This window comes from Aythya marila (assembly GCF_965140915.1).
Source record: "Aythya marila genome assembly, chromosome: 14".
In the NCBI taxonomy this organism is placed as follows: domain Eukaryota; kingdom Metazoa; phylum Chordata; class Aves; order Anseriformes; family Anatidae; genus Aythya; species Aythya marila.
Genome location: NC_139055.1, coordinates 12,086,424 through 12,104,219, shown reverse-complemented (window position 1 = coordinate 12,104,219; position 17,796 = coordinate 12,086,424). Strand labels below are relative to the sequence as shown.

General features: G+C 37.0%; 1 protein-coding gene across 1 annotated transcript in view; it reads right to left on the bottom strand.

Annotated features, from left to right (window-relative positions):
- Nucleotides 1-808: 808 nt before the first annotated feature.
- The window catches only part of CLINT1 (clathrin interactor 1), a 48,556-nt gene continuing 31,568 nt past the window's right edge, over nucleotides 809-17,796 (bottom strand). Inside the window, exons 6-12 of the mRNA XM_082771422.1 lie at nucleotides 17,332-17,506; nucleotides 13,519-13,753; nucleotides 12,460-12,541; nucleotides 8,081-8,158; nucleotides 3,889-4,184; nucleotides 3,045-3,249; nucleotides 809-2,564 (exon numbers count right to left, since the gene is read on the bottom strand). Of these exons, the coding sequence (XP_082627548.1) occupies nucleotides 2,203-2,564; nucleotides 3,045-3,249; nucleotides 3,889-4,184; nucleotides 8,081-8,158; nucleotides 12,460-12,541; nucleotides 13,519-13,753; nucleotides 17,332-17,506 (1,433 nt within the window). The 3' untranslated portion in view covers nucleotides 809-2,202. The remainder of the gene's footprint in view (nucleotides 2,565-3,044; nucleotides 3,250-3,888; nucleotides 4,185-8,080; nucleotides 8,159-12,459; nucleotides 12,542-13,518; nucleotides 13,754-17,331; nucleotides 17,507-17,796) is intronic.

The following is a 17,796-nucleotide window of genomic DNA, read 5'->3' as shown; positions in this document are numbered from 1 at the left end:
TGTTTCATTATAATTAATTCCTTGATTAGAAGATAATCACTGGTTCCTCTGAAGAGATGTGAGCAACCTAAACAGAGACAATTTCTAAACTCAAAGCCAACTGTTTAACCAGCTAAACTTAACTTAAAGGACAGTGTAATGAATGGGCTCACCCAACTCACCTGAAAATCTGCTAAATACTACTCAAACATTGCACCCCTTAAGCAACACTAACTATAGGCTTAATTTTCCTTGCCACCCACCTACCCTCCAGAACTAGCTTTCTTCCCACCACAGTTTTGCATATATCAAACCAGTTTGAATCTTCCCATCTGTTAGAATGAGAGGTTTTGAAGATGGTTCTTCCAGAGAAGTTTAAAGGTTTCAGCACAGGAACCAGAGCGATCTCTCCTACTCAGCCGTTAAAGCCTGCCTTGATTACTTTGATGTAACAACACTTGAAAGCTCCTATTCTTTGAAACTAATTTAAACACATTGAATTGTTGAAAGATTAAAAACCGCAGTCAGCTAATTACACTCACTCTCATCTCTTATTCAGCAAATGAATCACTTTTCATTACCACTTAGCTGAAGTACATGAATTTCTGCCTAATTAGAAATGTTGTAGATGGAGCATTAGCAAGGCTGGAGCGGGTCAGGATATCTTGCCTGCTTCATTTTTAATTCCTAACAGTAGAGCCAGATAGGAAAGGCTTCAGATAAGAAGTCATTAAACAATTTTAAATTATTTATAAAAATTACTTTGCCCAAATTATAATTATTTTTTTTCCCAAATGCTCTCATAAACGTCAAATGGAATGAAAGGCAAAGCAGCCCAACATTGATTTTAATGAACATTTTAATGTTATGTATAACAGAACATTATGAATACAATGAAAACAAAGTTTTATCAATTTAATAATAAAAAAATCCAACATAAGAAAAGGGAGGCAATAAATTTCATACCTACAGTATAGTGCTTATTCTTACCAATATTCCCAATTTGTGAATATAACGATGTCTTTGTATTCCAGATTCTAGAACCATGATTCATGTGAACTTAGATGCAGAATTACAGAAGGAAAAACAAAACCCCCCCAAAATCTTAATTCATTCTTTTGTTTTCAGTAAGTCAGTAAAATCTTTGACTGCTACAGGTTTCCTTTATTAATATATATATTTTACTCCTCTATTGGATTCCACAGCTGCTAAATGCCATATTTACACAAAAGAATCACCAAGGGTTGTATGAAAGCTAAGATTCAATGCTGTTGGATTAGGTCGGGTTATAGATTTACATAACACGGTGTTATCTGCCTTGTTATTTTTGTAAAGATGCAAAAAATAAACATTTTTGCTTTCAGACTGCTGCTGACACTGTAAACCAGTGGCTCCATAGGGATAATGGTGGTAAAAAGGATGCTAACTGCCACTGTAAAAACCGCAAGAAAGTGCATTTTCTGGAGTTTTGTAAAAGGAAACCTTCCAGCAGTCTCAGATAAATCTTCTCCCAGACCTGCACTGGATATCAGTTATAACAGAGGCAAGTAAAGCCCCAAAAATCTATTGATCACCAAATTGCTGAGAGACGATGTTTACCATAAAAATTTGGGTAATATAGCAGTGCGACTGGAACATTAGCAAAAGTATATATACATTCCAGGTCCCTTTGAATTAGCCATAATCACATATGTAAGCCATTTTTTGGACAAAAATATATATTCTTATAAAAAACTGATTATAGTACTTGAGTGACTTCAATTGTGGACTCAGAGTGGTAGTAAAAGGAATGATCCAATTATGACAAAGCGATCAGGGAGAGGGGGAAAAGAAAGTCAAGCTCTTCAAGAAAAAAGAAAAGTATAAAATTAGATTCAAACATTTTTACCCAACCCCCATTCCAGTCTTCCATCAAGTCCCAAAGTTAAAATTGGTTCTTCTACCTAGGAAAGGCTTTGATGGTCTCAATACAAATTATTTTGCAAAATCATCTAATACATTCCTTAGAAGAACCTTTCATCTCTCCAGAATTTGAACACTAGTTATTTCAACATTTAGAAAATAGCTTTTGGTTCTTTATGTAGATACTTTAACTGCTAAAGAAAAAAAAAAAAAAGTAGTATTGATCAGTGTTTTCCATCCCTTCCCCAGCTATATTTGTGCAGCTAAAAATCCTTCATTCAGTCTGCCCATTTATTTTTAATTTATTTATTTTTACAATCTTTATTTGCTAAAATTGGCAAAATTTGCAAAGGCATCTTGCTTGGGTTGAACAGTCCCAGTAGTCATAGAGGTCATAGAGATATTGGGTACTCCCATTCCTATTGTGCCCGTCAAACCCATTCCTGTAGCTGGCAATCCCATGTTCATGTTTATTCCCATCATTCCCTGGTTCATCATAGGCGTGGGTCCCATGGAGGTCATCCCCATCGTACCTGACATCACACTCTGCATTCCAATCCCCATAGGAACAGACCCTCCCATCAGTGGGCTTGTCTGGGGTCGTACAGGCATCATGTTAGGTTGAGGATTGAGGTTCACAGCTGCAAAGTTTTGAGTCATGACATTCATAGGTTGTTGCATATCTGCAAGAGGAGAAAAAGGATGCAAAAATAGTAAATCAGATTCTGTTTGAAGGTCCTATTTATTTTAAGTAACTTATGCAATCACTGCTGTGAATATGATATGATGGCCCAAAATGTAGCTATTTCATTCGTTTCCATGTGAGGACTCAGAAAACATTTAAAAACAAATTTTAAATAGCATTTGATAGCAACACATGCTACTACGCATATTCTAGAGAACTTCTAGAAATAAGGACGCCTGAAATCAAGATATGCCAACAGTATAAACTCTACAGTAAAGACATGCAGTTACCAGCCTCCTAGCTTGTCAGGCTCTGTTTAGAAAATACCATTTTTGTGTCAGCAGCATCACAGTAGTTTAAGAAACAATTATGACAACGTAGGAAAATAATTAGCAGAATACTCCATCTCAAGGACAGCTTACTAAATCCCTGGAGAGCTCAGTGTGCAAAGCAAAACAGTGCATCAACAATAACTCACTTTGTTGCTGCATCATGGTATTAAGTGATGGTTGCTGGGGTTTGGAAGGCTGCATCCCAGGTACTAAATTGTCCAAACTGATATTTACACTGGGATCTGACCAAGTTGAAGGTAGAGTTTTGCTTGCGTTCTTCTGGACCATCTCTGTGCTTGCATTATAAAGAGGATTAGGCTTCGGCATCAAAGTGTTCACGCTCTGCAGAGGCTAGAAAAGAAGGAGTTGTTGGGATACACTGAAACAATTTACTAATAGGCTTCAGGACTAAACAACAAGTATTTATTTTTCCACGGAAGACAAGGAGACACTGAAATTGCTTTGTTTTCAGACGTGAACTTCAGCTCTTCCAAAGCAGTGCTGCCATTTGCTCTTACACCATTAGAGTGGGTTAAAACAGTATCAAGATCCCCTAACACATATTTAGCATAACATTGATCATCTAGAGTCAAGTTCTCAACTCGGACATACTGATGTTTAACTCCTAATACCAAATCAACCTGCTACGGTTTCCAAAAAATCCATGACTCTCCATGTAAGCAGTCAACTCTGGATTTTGAGACAACCGGCTAGTCCTCACTTCCATCCCTTTCAGACTGGAAACCTGTAACATTCAGTGGATGATGGTTTTCGGCTGTAAAGTTTAAAACATCAACCTTCTTCCCCAGAAAAACAGCAACACTTAATACAGCAATGTATTCAGAAAGGACTGGCACATAAAAAGAGGCTTTTCAAGAACTTTTCTAGAATTTCTATTATATTTTCTTTTCAGGAGACCACTCTATCATTTTCAGACAAAACATTAAAGCGAAAGCAAAAGATTAGGAAATTGTACAAACAGCTGCATACCTGTGACCTTGACATGGGTAAACCGATGCCTACGGTATTGGAGCTCATCATAGAGAAATTCATACTTTGCGAAGAGGTCATAGTTGTCTGAGAGGGGCCCATCAAATCAAAAAGATCTGCAGAATTTGAAGCAGTTGGAGCCTGGCCAGCAGCTGGCTGCGAGCTACTGAAGAGCTCTATAGCTGGCTGCTGTGCCACGTTGCTGAAGAGCTCTCCAGATGAAGCACTAGGACAAGGAGAAGCTTGGTTGAAGGCACTCCAGTCACCAAAGTCTCCATTTCCACTTGTTGCTGTACCTGAAGGGAACATTGGAAGAGGAAGGAAGACGGAAGAAAAGGTAGAAGGCTTAGAGAAAGGCACTAAACAAGTCTCATATTCCATGAACTGAAACAAATGAGAGCTGATCTGTGTCTGTCCAGATTAACATCTGCAGGTAGAACTTCCATCTGGACATCATTCCCTCTCATGAATATTCCAATAATTTTAACAAGGTAGCAAAGGAAATATGAAAACACCCATACACAGAAAGAAGGACATTTGATAACATGTCACCTGTAGATACGAAACAAGTAGGGACAGGTTTTCTTTAGACAAAATTTGAAAGAAAGGTAACTTCAGAGGAGAGTGTAGGCAACAGGCAAAACCAAACCTAGAACTTGAGGAAATTTATCACCTTCTTAGCTCAGAGCCCTGGTATTTGCTGAGAGAACCGCTGTCAGGAACGAGCCACTTGATGATGCAAATTCCATTATTATAAAACACAGAGTTCATTATATAAAATCAGTAACTCTTCATGTAAAAAAAATGTTGAAGGGAATCAAAGCTTTGAAAGCAAGTTACCAGGGAATTCTTATTTGAGGTGATAGTCCAATCCCATAAAGTGTTCGTGCAAAACACATCAAGTTTTCAAGGCGTCCCTTGATTTAAAGCAGAAATTGAATTCAATTTTGGATCTAATACATCTCTCAGCAGAAGTTTTGTTGAACTCATAGGTCATCACTACTCTGGTTCATTTCAGTATGCCAGGGTTTTTGCAAACAAGTGTTTTAATAAAAAAGACAGCAATTCACAGTAAGATGCAGAGAGAGATATGAAGTGTCTAACAGTATAAGTTGTTTATACACAATCACACGGGTACTGATTTCAGGATCACACATGTCCATAGATACAAACCAGTGAACTGAGAATATTTCATAACCTTTGAATCAAATGGGAGTAGATGTTATCTCCCTTAAAAATGCTTTTTTAAATTAAAAAGAAAAGAATTACTTCAGAGCAGTGATAGGGGAATAAGAGACTAAAACAGCATCCACAGGAGATGCTAAAAATAAAGCAATGCCATTTAAGCTGCTCTCATTCCTACATCATGAATCTTGTTCCAAGTTTGGGCCATTGTACAGGTCAGCTTTTTGATTATGTCACTGATATTCTTGTGGTACTTGAGCTAAGTCACAAGCAATGTCATTGCCATGTGAAGTGAACTTCGAGTTCTAATGAACAGTAAATCATCCTCTGAATTTCTTTAGATGAGCTAATAAAAATTTGAGCACGTAAAGCTGGAGCAGATGAATCTAGTGTCAGCTTCCACTGCCTAACCTAAACAATGCCCAGCTCTATAATGGCCACCCAAAGCAATTTTCTGCAACTGCACTCTACCTACTCAAAACATAACAGCAATAAATTACATGGAATGTGAAAGGCCATCAACGTTTAGCCCTTAATCATCTTTATCTTCATCAATACATTAGAATTTAAAGAATAGTAGGAGAGTGAAACCGTTCACAAAATCTAAGTATTGCCAACAATATCATTGCACAAGTAGACTCATATTCATTAGCTTAGGGCCATGCTAGAACATTTGCTTTGATCTCCCTCACAAACATGGGCTATATTAGAATATTTCAATTAGTATTGCATATTAAAAATTAAAACCTACTTTAAATATTCCTGCTAGAAGAAGCACACTCAGCATTTACTTATCTACGTTCAGACCTGTGCACTGAGCACCAATAATGGAAGTGGGGATAAAACGTATACGGCTTTGCCCCTTCAGTAGAACTTCAAAGATGATTAATCAAGAAGGAAAAGATTTCTACAGGGGCTTACGCTGTTCAGGAATGATTAATCATTTTACAGGACTCCTTGTCCCTTGCATAATGGTGATTGGAATAGATTAATCATGTTAATGCAGATAAAGGATTGTATCAATTTAGGCTGTATTAACACACAAATTATTTGCATAGTAGGCGGCTTTGTGTTTGCAAAACAACTTGGTTTTGAGTGAGAAAGCCTGTGAAAAAATTATAGCAGTTCGGTCCTGCTAAGTAAATTAAAGGTATATTATTAATACATGTCCGGTACATTTTCTTAACATAGCATGTGAAAAAAAAATGACGAACTATAAACATGCTAACTAAAAGCTGTCTCTCAGGTAGATCTGCTGATCTTTCCACATTCTAGATGTATTCCTGCATTCTCACTGAGATCACCCCACTACAAAACACCAACACTGTCCAAGTTAACTTCACAAAAAATAGCCAGCTTCCTTTCCTCTGTGTTCATTTGCAGCACTGTTCTGCCTGGGTAGCACTGGAGGCTCCAAAAACACTTGACCAAAAATAAGTTGATTGCTTTAGGTGGCTTTTTAGCATTTATTTTTTCCAGTCCAGCTTTAAGAGAAATTCTGTGCGTGTTGTTTTTCAAACAGTGGCTGTGTATACCTAGTAACTTGTCTGTTTGCAAGCAAAATGACTGCACCGAGCCAGCTGCCTGGGCACAGGAAAACTCTGAAGTGCGGGCCATACAGCCAGGCAAGGACAAAACTGAGTGCTGTCCTAGTGAGCATTACTAAAAACCTTGCTCTTCTGATTGGCAGGGACTTGTTCACCTCAGACTTCAGCAAGATCCACACTCGTTTATTTTAAATAGGTTTCTCTTAAAAGGGAAATGAAAATAAATTGTTACTTAGCCAAGATAAAAGAGTTAGTCAGCTTCACCCCACAAATGCATATAGGCATCAGTCAATGACATTATATGGTGTGTACGGAGCACACACCTTGACAGAATTCCCCTCCAATGTAGGTTTTCCAGTAGTAACCCAGACAGCATTGGAGACTGGAAATAGCTTGTCGCAGCCTTCCCTCATTACGCAATCTGACAAGGCCAACATAATTAGAGTTTGTAATTGTTTAGAGATGCACACTTTTTTCTTTTTTTTTTTTAAATCTTAGGAGACAGATGGGAACTGAGGGTATCTCATGTTTCTAGCACAAGTGAGCTCCTATTTTCCATTGAACGTGATTCTTTTGTTTTTGTTCAACTTACCCATTTAATTTACTGTTCTCCATGTCTTGAAAGTTCTTAAGACCAATCTGAACTCTGTATGTATTTAGAAACTATAAAAAACAGTGTAAGACCCTTCTGTGTACTTCTCAGTTCACAGTCAGCACTACCACAATCGAGCAAAGCAGACTATCAAGCACCTCATCCAAGTCCTTCCCCCCGGCCACGAGCAGCTAGTAGGTTCTTTCCTTAATTACCTACTTGTATCTGAAAAGCTTGCAAACTGTTAGTTGAAGTATTAGAAAAATGACTACCTTTTATTGAAAATAGTTGAATAATCTCTCACAAAGCACTGGGAAGACTGGGATGATTAATAATTTGAATAGTCCTATGACTACAGCCAATTTTCCAGTCATTTTGGAAACACAGATACTATCACATTGAAGCATTCATCACTGTAGAATGCCAGTTAGGACAGCTCTGCCTACTATTACAGAAGTGGGGTGTGCTGGGCTCTATGATGTTTAGTGAGCACTCTTCAGCCAGCATTTAGACCCACACTTGTTTGTTTCAGGTTTTACTTAGTCACATTTTGTTTCAGTTAGAGCAAAACTCCAAATCTAATTTTGCAACTAAGTTTTATTATGTGCTTTTAAGTAAACAAGGATGTATTTGGAACCCCTACCACATTTTTCTGAAATAGAGTTGATAAAGAGTTTTAGGCCCATGAGACAAGTGCTTAGTGCTGTGCTAGACAACAGATCTCTTCCTTACTCAATATCAACACTTGTGTCCAGTTAAACAAACAGAGTTTGCCTTGGAAAGAGAAATGACATTCAATAACGGCACGTGGCATCTCTTCCCCTCTCTCTGACCTTAAACAGCATTTTAATCTGTAAATTAATCCTACCTTGCGATGATGGGAAACTTGCTGTAGCAGCAGCTGAACTAAAATCAGCAAATCCTCCAAACGGGTCAGTTGATCCACCTAGAGACAGAAGGAAGTCAAATGCCGTTAAAGGCCTCTACAAAAAAACATTGCAATAAATGCATGCAGAATTTATGAAGAAAAGCTGTCCTGTATTTAGCAGGATGGATTTATTGATTCTGCTCCATAAGTCCACAATGGTTTTCCTGTTCTTCACCATACTATATTTATACAAGCCTGAGCAACAATAAACTGGATTATTTCCAACTACACTGCAGATTTTGCAGTTTTGTTTTCTTAAGATCCGAGTTCTTGATATCTCTAAAAATAAATTTAAAAAGAATAAAAAGGTTAGAAAGGGTTCTCCTAACAAGGGATGCTGCTAGTCTGACAGTTTGTGAAAATAAAACTTTGGAAGTTTTTTTTATATAAAAGCCAAACATTCTCATTTTAAAAGAGTTAATTTATTATGCTTACTATGAAAAATTAAATATAATCTTATATTTATTTTTTATGTTACTTAAAGCATGAATGATTTTACAGTAATCTTGAATTGGAATCTCAAGGACGTGGCTTGTGTTTGTGATTGCCTTTTTTATTTTTTAAGATCTTTGCATCCTTTCTACAGCATGAACATTAAGTTTTCCTACCAGACATCCGTATACAGCAAATAAATTAACAATTTTTGAACGTAGCATGTTTTTTCACAAAAAAAACACAGCCTATATATAGAAACAGAAGATTTAAGAATCATATACTAGAAAGCTTTTTTCCTTTAAATACATGAGAAATATTTTACAACAAATCTGTCAATTATCCTCACTATTGCTTTTAACTAGCTACTCCACAGACCCAAAAAACTAAGAAATTGACCTTATTTGTTTGTCCTCAAAGATTTCACCTCCAAACAGTCCTACCCTTAGAAGAAGCTGCAGCAGTTCAATTATTTTGCTTTTAGTGTTATGCGTACATTATATAGGTTACATCACAGCTGCTTAGCCTGCAGTGCTTAGAAACTAGCCAGGTGGGACTGGAACATCTGTGCTGCACTCAAACACCACCAGGGACAGCTTCCAACATCTGGTGCCATTTCTGAATTGTCTTATCGCTGCAAGACATTCTGCCCCATCTGCTACTCTCAACTGGGTTAATTAAACTAGAACCATCTCCTTTTTAATAAATGGCTAGCAGTAATAAAAGGAACCATTCACTTTCTAATACATGCATACTTGTATTTCTTTTTAATGTTATTTTACTGTAGACATTGCTAGGAAGGCGACTGCTCTTCCAAGGGGAAGTATCTCTTCCTGCAGCATATGGTATAGAACAAGAGAAGGGAATGCAAGGACAGTCTCTTTAAATTTTCAGAAATGTAGTGCTACTAAAACCATTTCACCACCTTTTCAAAAGGGAGAAGATTCCAAAGTTAAGAAATTTCTTCAACACAAGTTCTGAAGTGATGTAATAAGCACCTTTCATACGTTAATACAGAAGTTTTATACTGAATGCAAATTATGAATGAAAAGGGGAGGATAAGCCAGTGAAATATCAAGCTAAAAATGTGCTCTGATGAACACACGGCTTTGTCTACCGCAATGAACGTTTTCAAGTAATTTTTCCATCACATGTTCTGAACTCTGAGATGGACACAGTAATGGTTTGAAGGTTTATGAGCAGAGATACCACATTCAAATTTTATCGGACCACATCTTAAAGCAGAAACAAGCTCTCATGCTACACTTACTATCCCCTTGGTTGTTTGTCAAAGCATCTAGTGATTAATTTCATTTTAAAAACAACTAGGTTCAAACCCAAAATAACACCTTAACATTCTCAGCCAAGTCAATTTTTTCTCCACCTCCATTGCATGTTTTCAAATGAAACTGACTTCCAGAGGAAAATAGAAAAGCTTAAGCTGAATGCATCAACTCTGGACAAAAGAAAAGGTATCACCGGCTAAGATTAAAGAACCTAGTGTCCAGTAACACCAAAAAATTACTTCCAGCAGGTCTATTCACACATTCTACAACTCCTCAGATTCCTCCTTCATGACATCTCCCCTTATGTACAAATTGTGTTCCTTCAGTAACCTGTAAACCCCCAAGCTTCACCAACTTTCTTCGACATCTCTGCACCTAAAAATACAAAGATAAGCAAATTCTGAGTTCCCTGAATTCACATGACTTCCCTGCCAACTCCTTCACAGGACAGATCAAAGGCTGTGTGTGACCCTTTCCCTGTGTCTTGCTTGACACTGGGAATGTTCCCACACCCTGTGCTGCAAGGAACAGTGGTCATAACAAGTGACCTGCACGTGAAGGACAGTGCTAATCTTCTCAACATGAGCTATCCTCAAAGATTCCCATGCGAGATCTGTCACTATAAATGAACCCTTTCCATCTGCCTTCCCAGGTCAGAAGAGAGGTTATTTAGCAGGGCCAGCTGGTAATACGCCTCTTCTCAACACCATTTCTAAATGCTGCTTTGGGAAAAAAAAAAGAAAAAAAATCAAAAAGGCAAAAGAAGGGCTTGCTACGGAGAACCAAACTGATAAAAGATTCAAATATGCTGTAATGTCAAAGCACTTTACCTCTCCTTGAAATACAGAGAGGCTCAATTTGAACTGAAAAATGTCTATTCTTAACACAACTTGTATATACACATATACAGACACAGACTTATGTATATAAACAGTAAAACCAAAAGGGCTCCCATCTCTTTTTATAATCAAGAGAACAAAGGCCTTAAAATCTGGGTATTGAAGTTTAAAGTATTGATGAGGGGTAGTGGTTGTGATCCTGGATCTTAAAATTCCACCAAACTGTAGTAAATCCTAAGTACATAAACACCTCTGTATATAAAGTTAACTAAATAAAACAAAATACATTGCTCCTTAAATTTGTAGCTTTTGCGCAGAAAAGAAGCATGAATGGTATTTCTAAACCATCAGGAATTATTATAAAATATTTTTATTATTTTTGTGATGTCAATTTTATATTGCATAAATATAAACTTGTATTTATATAAAATCAGAACACAATTTTGTACACTTATTTTGGGGAAAGTAAATAGTTTCAAAGCTACAAGAAATAGAAAAGATTAAGACAGATCTCTGAGGCTGAGATTACCCAGAAATTGCAGTGACTATTTCCCTTCCCTCTAACAGAATTTTGATGCATTTTATATTCTACTACATTCCTGCAGAGGTATCACTTTGGTATCCTAGTGCTGAAAGGAATTGTTGCATATGGTGCCGCCCATAATGCTGAATTTACTCAGAAAAAAAATATTTTATTATAAGATTATCTAGTGTGGCATAGTACATGGATACCCATTAAAGTACACCCAGAAGCAACAATTTTAAATAGAATTAAGTAAAAAGTAGTCTTTATACATGTGTAAATGCAGCCACCTTGCCACATGGGACCCCAAGCCACTAGACTCCCACTTTTTAGAACAAAGTCTCACACAATTTTACAGCTTCTTTAAAACGAAGGTGGAGCTGACTATCTGTGGTGCACAAGACATACATATACAGACTTCCACAAATATATGACTATGATCCCATTTCTAATAACATAATTTGCTTCTTTGCAATGGAGAAAAGTTATATGAAAGGTTTCTATATATATAAAAACACGTGAGCATTTAATTCTCTATTCAAAGTGATCTTTAAATAAAAATTCTCTTTACTGTTTACTCTTCTAACTGTTAGGCCATAAATGTATGGAAGTCCCTTTTCTCTTCCATGCTAGTTGCAATCAAAACTTAGTATTAAAAGAACCTGAAAGTACAATAAAAACCTAAAACTTTGCAGACTTGTAATAAGCAAAACAACTAAACTCCCAAATCCCTGTTTCAATCCTGTATACAATGCACTGATATTTAGCATACTCTGAAAAAGAAACTGCAATTTGAGAGTGTAAGAGTAAGTCCCTATGAGCATTAATGGACTTAAATTCAACTGCACACTTAAGAGTCTGAAGGGACGTCTTTTACAATGAACACGTTTACCTTTAGGTAGCTATTTCATCCATTTCTAGCTGTCCAGACTTTGAATTGCACTATGAGAAACGCTTAAATGTGAATTGATTGCACTTGCTTTTAGAGTTAATTATAATTAATTGCATTACAAACAGCTTCTGACTGGTCTGGTAGTTAATCTTTGTCCTGCTAACTTTATTAATCCCATGCAATAACATTTACAATACTTTGTTGCAAAAGGTTCTAGGCAGCTCTAAATTTTTGAGTATTAGTTTATCAGCTTATCTATTCCACTTTATCTGTGGAACATCATACAAGTTTAACATCAAAACTGGTGCATCAGAATATACATTAAGACAACAAAAAAATGCACTAACCTGTTGAGGCTGGCTGGCTCACTCCATCAAACAACAGATCAACCAGGTCATTAGATGACTTGCTGCCAGAGGGTACAGAAGCCTGAAGACGAAATCACACAGTTAATCTTTTGAACCCCCAATTCTTTCTAAACAAAAAAATGGCTAGTGCATCCTATAGAGGTTCCTGCCTTTTGAATTGCAAATTCATTTCTGTCATATGAAGAATCAAAAAACGGCACTGGACAGAACCATCATTTGTTCAAAAATAAGATTTCTGCCTTTACAATAACAGCAGCAGAGTGAAATATCGACATTTGCAGAACTCCTTTTACATCGACTGACATTAAAAGCAAGTCAGAAGAAGAAGAGTTGCACTTTATCTGTTCCACGATGATTAACAATCAATCACTCCTCATAAAGAGTGAGGAAATTAAAAGTAGGACAAAATACTCCATGTAACCAAGGGTTCCCTTAAGCTCCGCTATGTTATCTATACAGATGCATGAGGAAAACCAGGGCCCTGTTTGATAAACGTAAGCATAACATAACAGAACTTCCTGTGAAAGTTACTGAGTCAGAGCTGACATTAAGACATGCTGAACAGACAGCTCAAGTTCACGCCAGTTCAGAAAACGAGGAAACTGCGCTCACACAAGCAATTTGGTATGACCTTGTGAAAATGTTAGTTGTACTACCTACAGTAACTTAGAGAAGAACCTAAAAGATATGTAATTTTAAAATACTGCATATGAGATACACAGTTCAAAGTGCAGCTGTTTGCGATGTTGTTGGTTGATTTTGAAACAGACTAAAAATCAAAACACAAAGTCATTTAAGATGAGTGCTTTGTAGAGATGAGAGGTTTGTCTCTGAAGCCAGTTTCTGAAACCTAGCTAAATTACAGATCAAATACTAAACAGCTGGTTTCACCGCCTTTGAAAACCCCACGTGCCTATTTTTGATAGAACGGTTCCCTTGAATGCTATGTAACAAAAAATTCAATTTCTAAACTAAGTTGTCTCAGCGTTTAGAAGAACAGTTTCCAAAGTCATATTTTATTTCACTCTGTCATCTCACCTTTGCCGTAGGCTGTGCAGTATGAGATGCAACATTCTGTTCTGGACTTGCTTTATCCCCTGTATAATGCGCTGCTGCTCCCAGGTCAATGGTTTTTGAAGGATTTGCTGTACGTTTGTGTATGGTCGTGGTAGCCTGTGTAATATGAATATGTTTGGTTGTCACAGTCTCCTCTTCATCTTTAAATTCAGCTTTGGGAGATTTACCTCTTCGTGATTTTTCCTCATCACTGTCACTAGAAAAACACAAGTGATAAAATACCATTCACAATGGATTTCCCAGTTACTTCAGCAGACACTTGGCTTAAGACACAAGAGTTCTGATTACTGCAATTCCTTGTAGTGATGGTTCATAATGCACAAAATAAAATGATACTTCCTACATGTGAGAAAACTAATGTCTTATCCTTACATAACACATCTTAGAGTGTATAGCACTGCACCTATAGTACATAAGAGAAGCAGATATTTTGCTAAATCTTAACTGCAAGTCCACAGCAGAGGTTAAGAGGAAATCACGGCTTAAATCCAGCACACTTAATTACCTTCTGACAGGAACTCCCACACACATTATGTAACACTTCAGCAACAAAAAGTTTAGTTGGCAAGTCTGCTCATTACTTACCCCAACAACCAGAAAGCAGCGCACAAGATACAGGCATTATCTTTCAGATTTCAAGTGCACCATTCCTATTTAAACTCATTTCCCCTTCCAGATAAATGGGATTTTATTTTCTTCAGAATGTTTATAGAAAAAATGTTCACAGAATTATGCACTAAAATGATACTATTCATTTTCCATAAAACACACATTTATTCTCAAAATGTAAAAGAATAAGAGCATCACCATTTCAGGTGAAAACTTTTTAGATGTCACTGTGCAATATCTGTTTAATCTGTTACGTTTTCTACTCTTACAATTCAGCCTTTCACAAGCAAACCAATTGCTCCTTCAATAAGTCATGTTGCTTGTAATCATCAGGATAAGATTTGTACACAACAGTGAAAATTGCTGTAGAGAAAGCTTAAATATATTGAAAAGTATTTTGAAATAGTAATTCCCTTAGCAACACAGCTGAAAGTAGAAGGTTTTTATATTTTAATAATGCATTAGAATACAAAAACTGCAAAATTTAAGAAAGGCTGTCCCTTTGTCAGTGGGAATATGACAGTAACTGCAATATACTCTGGAGGGTAGCCTTTGTTCTCTGTTAACAATAGTGTGCTTTTCAGAATACACTGGAGGCATCTTACTCCTCTATGCGTACTTCCTTCTCACCACTGGGGATGGCTCTATTCATTACCATTAGCCAAGGTAAATGCTCAACGTTTTTAAAATATCTGCAGGCCAACCTAGTGACTACTGGAATTTGCTTGAACCAGCCTTATACAGACAAGTGAACTCAAACATCTTCTAAGCTCCTACTTCCAATGCACTTCAACCTCAGCTTGCAACAGCAGGCTACTGCTGTTCCAGTTCTGGATTTCTGCACATATGCTATGTGCAAAATAAATAAGATGGGACACTAACCTCATTTTTCAATTATGACATCAGGATTTAATAACGAGCCTCCAAATAAGGCTGATTTTCATGTTAGCACACATCTATACTCCTCCAAGGCTTTCAGAATTAATGTTGCCTTTGACATGTGTTGAACACATCTAAGATCAGGACATCACAACCAAGTCTATTGCAGCCTGCTGCAATGTAATTCTCATCATCACTGCAGAGTCTGCCTGGTCCACGCACACATTCTGTAGGTTGACAAGTGATTGATAACTAAAGTCTGATCAACGTAAGAATGGAAAGGGGTGAGTCTTTAGTGATCTTATTTTGTATCTGCTAAGACACACTAAGTGTCTAAAAGCTTTGGAGAAAAGAAGTTAAATATATATATATATATATATATATGCCAGAATGCAGGCCAAAATTACAATACTCAGTTTTCTATGACAACTTGTACCACTGAAAAACAGATCTCGTGAGACAGTTTTGAAGTGTTCCTTAACCTTCGCATTAACAGCAATCAAACATTACAGATTAATGTTCCCTTGAAGTGTTTACCATGCTCAGAATAGTAAAATTACAGTGCTTTAACTGAAAATTGTAGAATTAAGTCAAAAATAAAGCTTATAGCTTGCACTGTAGCAAGTAATTAAAAGTTACAAGCAAAGTGCATCATTGCAACTTCCAGAAACCAAAGAAAAACACAGACTAGTTCACTCCAGTTAGCTACGTGAACAGCAATTTCACCAAAATCTTCTATAAACTCAAGCCAGCTATATCACAAGTTAAGTTCTTAGTTACTTCAAGCATTTTTTCTTCCATGGAAACTGCCAGCTTACTGCCAGCTTTGCAAGTAGTCAGAAAGCCAGAAGTTGGGCCAAGTATTCCTAGTGCGTATATTGGAGGTAAAGGTTGTGCCATCTGAATTCCATTAACCATCCTGAAGATGTGCAAGTTAGATTCATATTTTGTGCTTCAAGACTTTTATTGGTTTTACAGTGCTAAAGAAAATGATTTATAAAGCTATTAAGCTAGAAACAACAGAACATAACAACAGCACATTTGCCAGATGAACGAGTATCACCACCCAGTCACCCTTCCTAGTGAAGAGACTGCAGAAAGGACTGTCTGAAACACTAGAAGGTGAAAGGCTTTATATCTCCACAAGTCATTCAGAAATAAAGCAAAAGTAGCAAGATTAAGAAGTTTACTGCACATTGTCTACATGAACTGTGGCCAGTCAGCTGTACAGGCATTATGGCACATTTCAAAGGTAAGGACAGAAAAGCACACTGTGATACATCACGGTTAAGTGTGAAATTGTGTACTTCGGATCCCTTCTTCTTTGTAGTCTGTTGATAGTAAATTCTAAGAGGGAACCCAGATGCGTGAAAAGAAAACCAGTTTCAATATTTATTAATGTCCTGGTAAGAAGGCCATACTGTCTTCTTCTTGGAAATGCTACCATTGTAATTATTTTTATTTTCCTATAAGTTTTGTAACATATACATATTTATGGCTGCGTATATAAACACAGAAATTTGAATGTATTCCTGTTAAAAATACCTCTAAATTCTCCCTGCAAATTTAAATTAAAATATTTCCCAAAGGGGATTATTTCAGTATGCTTAAACACTTCCTTTGCAGCGCTTTCAGACTCTTAAGCTCGAATTTGAATTCCAGATAATAAAATTCAATGCACCTGTTGAAGAGTGATGCTTTTAAAGCTCTTTCTGCAGGCAAAGCAGGGTAGGTTTTCCTTCTTACTTCAAAATGTTTAGAGGCCATATGTAAAATACAAGTTTCTTAAGAAGGTTCAAATTTTTAAATTTATTTTTTAAATGTTTTTCAAGTAAGTCACCTGCAGTCTGTTCTTCCTGAGATGGCTCAGGGAAGATGCATGATGTCAAGATAAGATTACTATTATTATCATCATCTCCTCCTTTAGCACTTCAGCATTCAGAGTAACTGTAACATTAAACGACAGCTTCAGGTATACTGACTCAAGGAAGACCACTGAAATGCTGAGACAAGCAAAAGATTAAGAAACTTCAGCCAAATTCCCTGCTTTGCCAGCAGGCATCTAAGCTAGGGGCTATAATGGAAGGCAGCCAACAGCAGTTAACTATCAACAGAGCTATGTGATTCCCAGAGGCCAGCAAGAGCTTCCTAAGAGAAGCAAGTATTGACCCCACACACGTTTCCACATGAAGAATGGCAGCAGATTGTAACTAATAATCAGCAGTGTCAAGGAGCTTTATAATAACAATTTCACAGAATAAATCCATGTTAAAATGACTCTAGTACCTGCACCTTTCTGGAGAGTCCTCTCTATCTTTCCTTCGGAACTTGCTGATGGTATCATCGATCGTGCTTCCAATTTTGTCGCTTAGCTCACCTAACTTATCACTGAATGGAAACGCAGGTTTTTTATCCCATTCTTCATCCCACTTTGACTTGGGCTCAGGATCATATCTTTCACCTGTGTAAGGCATTAAGATTAAAAAAAATACTAAAGGTAACAGCAAATAAATGCCCGTAGTGTTTTCTGAATCACTCTTAAGCCTCCCTCCCCTGGAAACATAAAGCTCACAGGTTTTCAAAGCAAACTGAAAGCTCCCATAGTGCTGAATCAACATTATTACAGCAAGGCACAGCATGTAATGCCAATCATTAAGTGGCAGGAATGCAGAATCAAAGACTTTTGTTTATGACAGCCACACAACTTTAATGCACGACACAGCACATCAGAATACTGATACTGATAATATC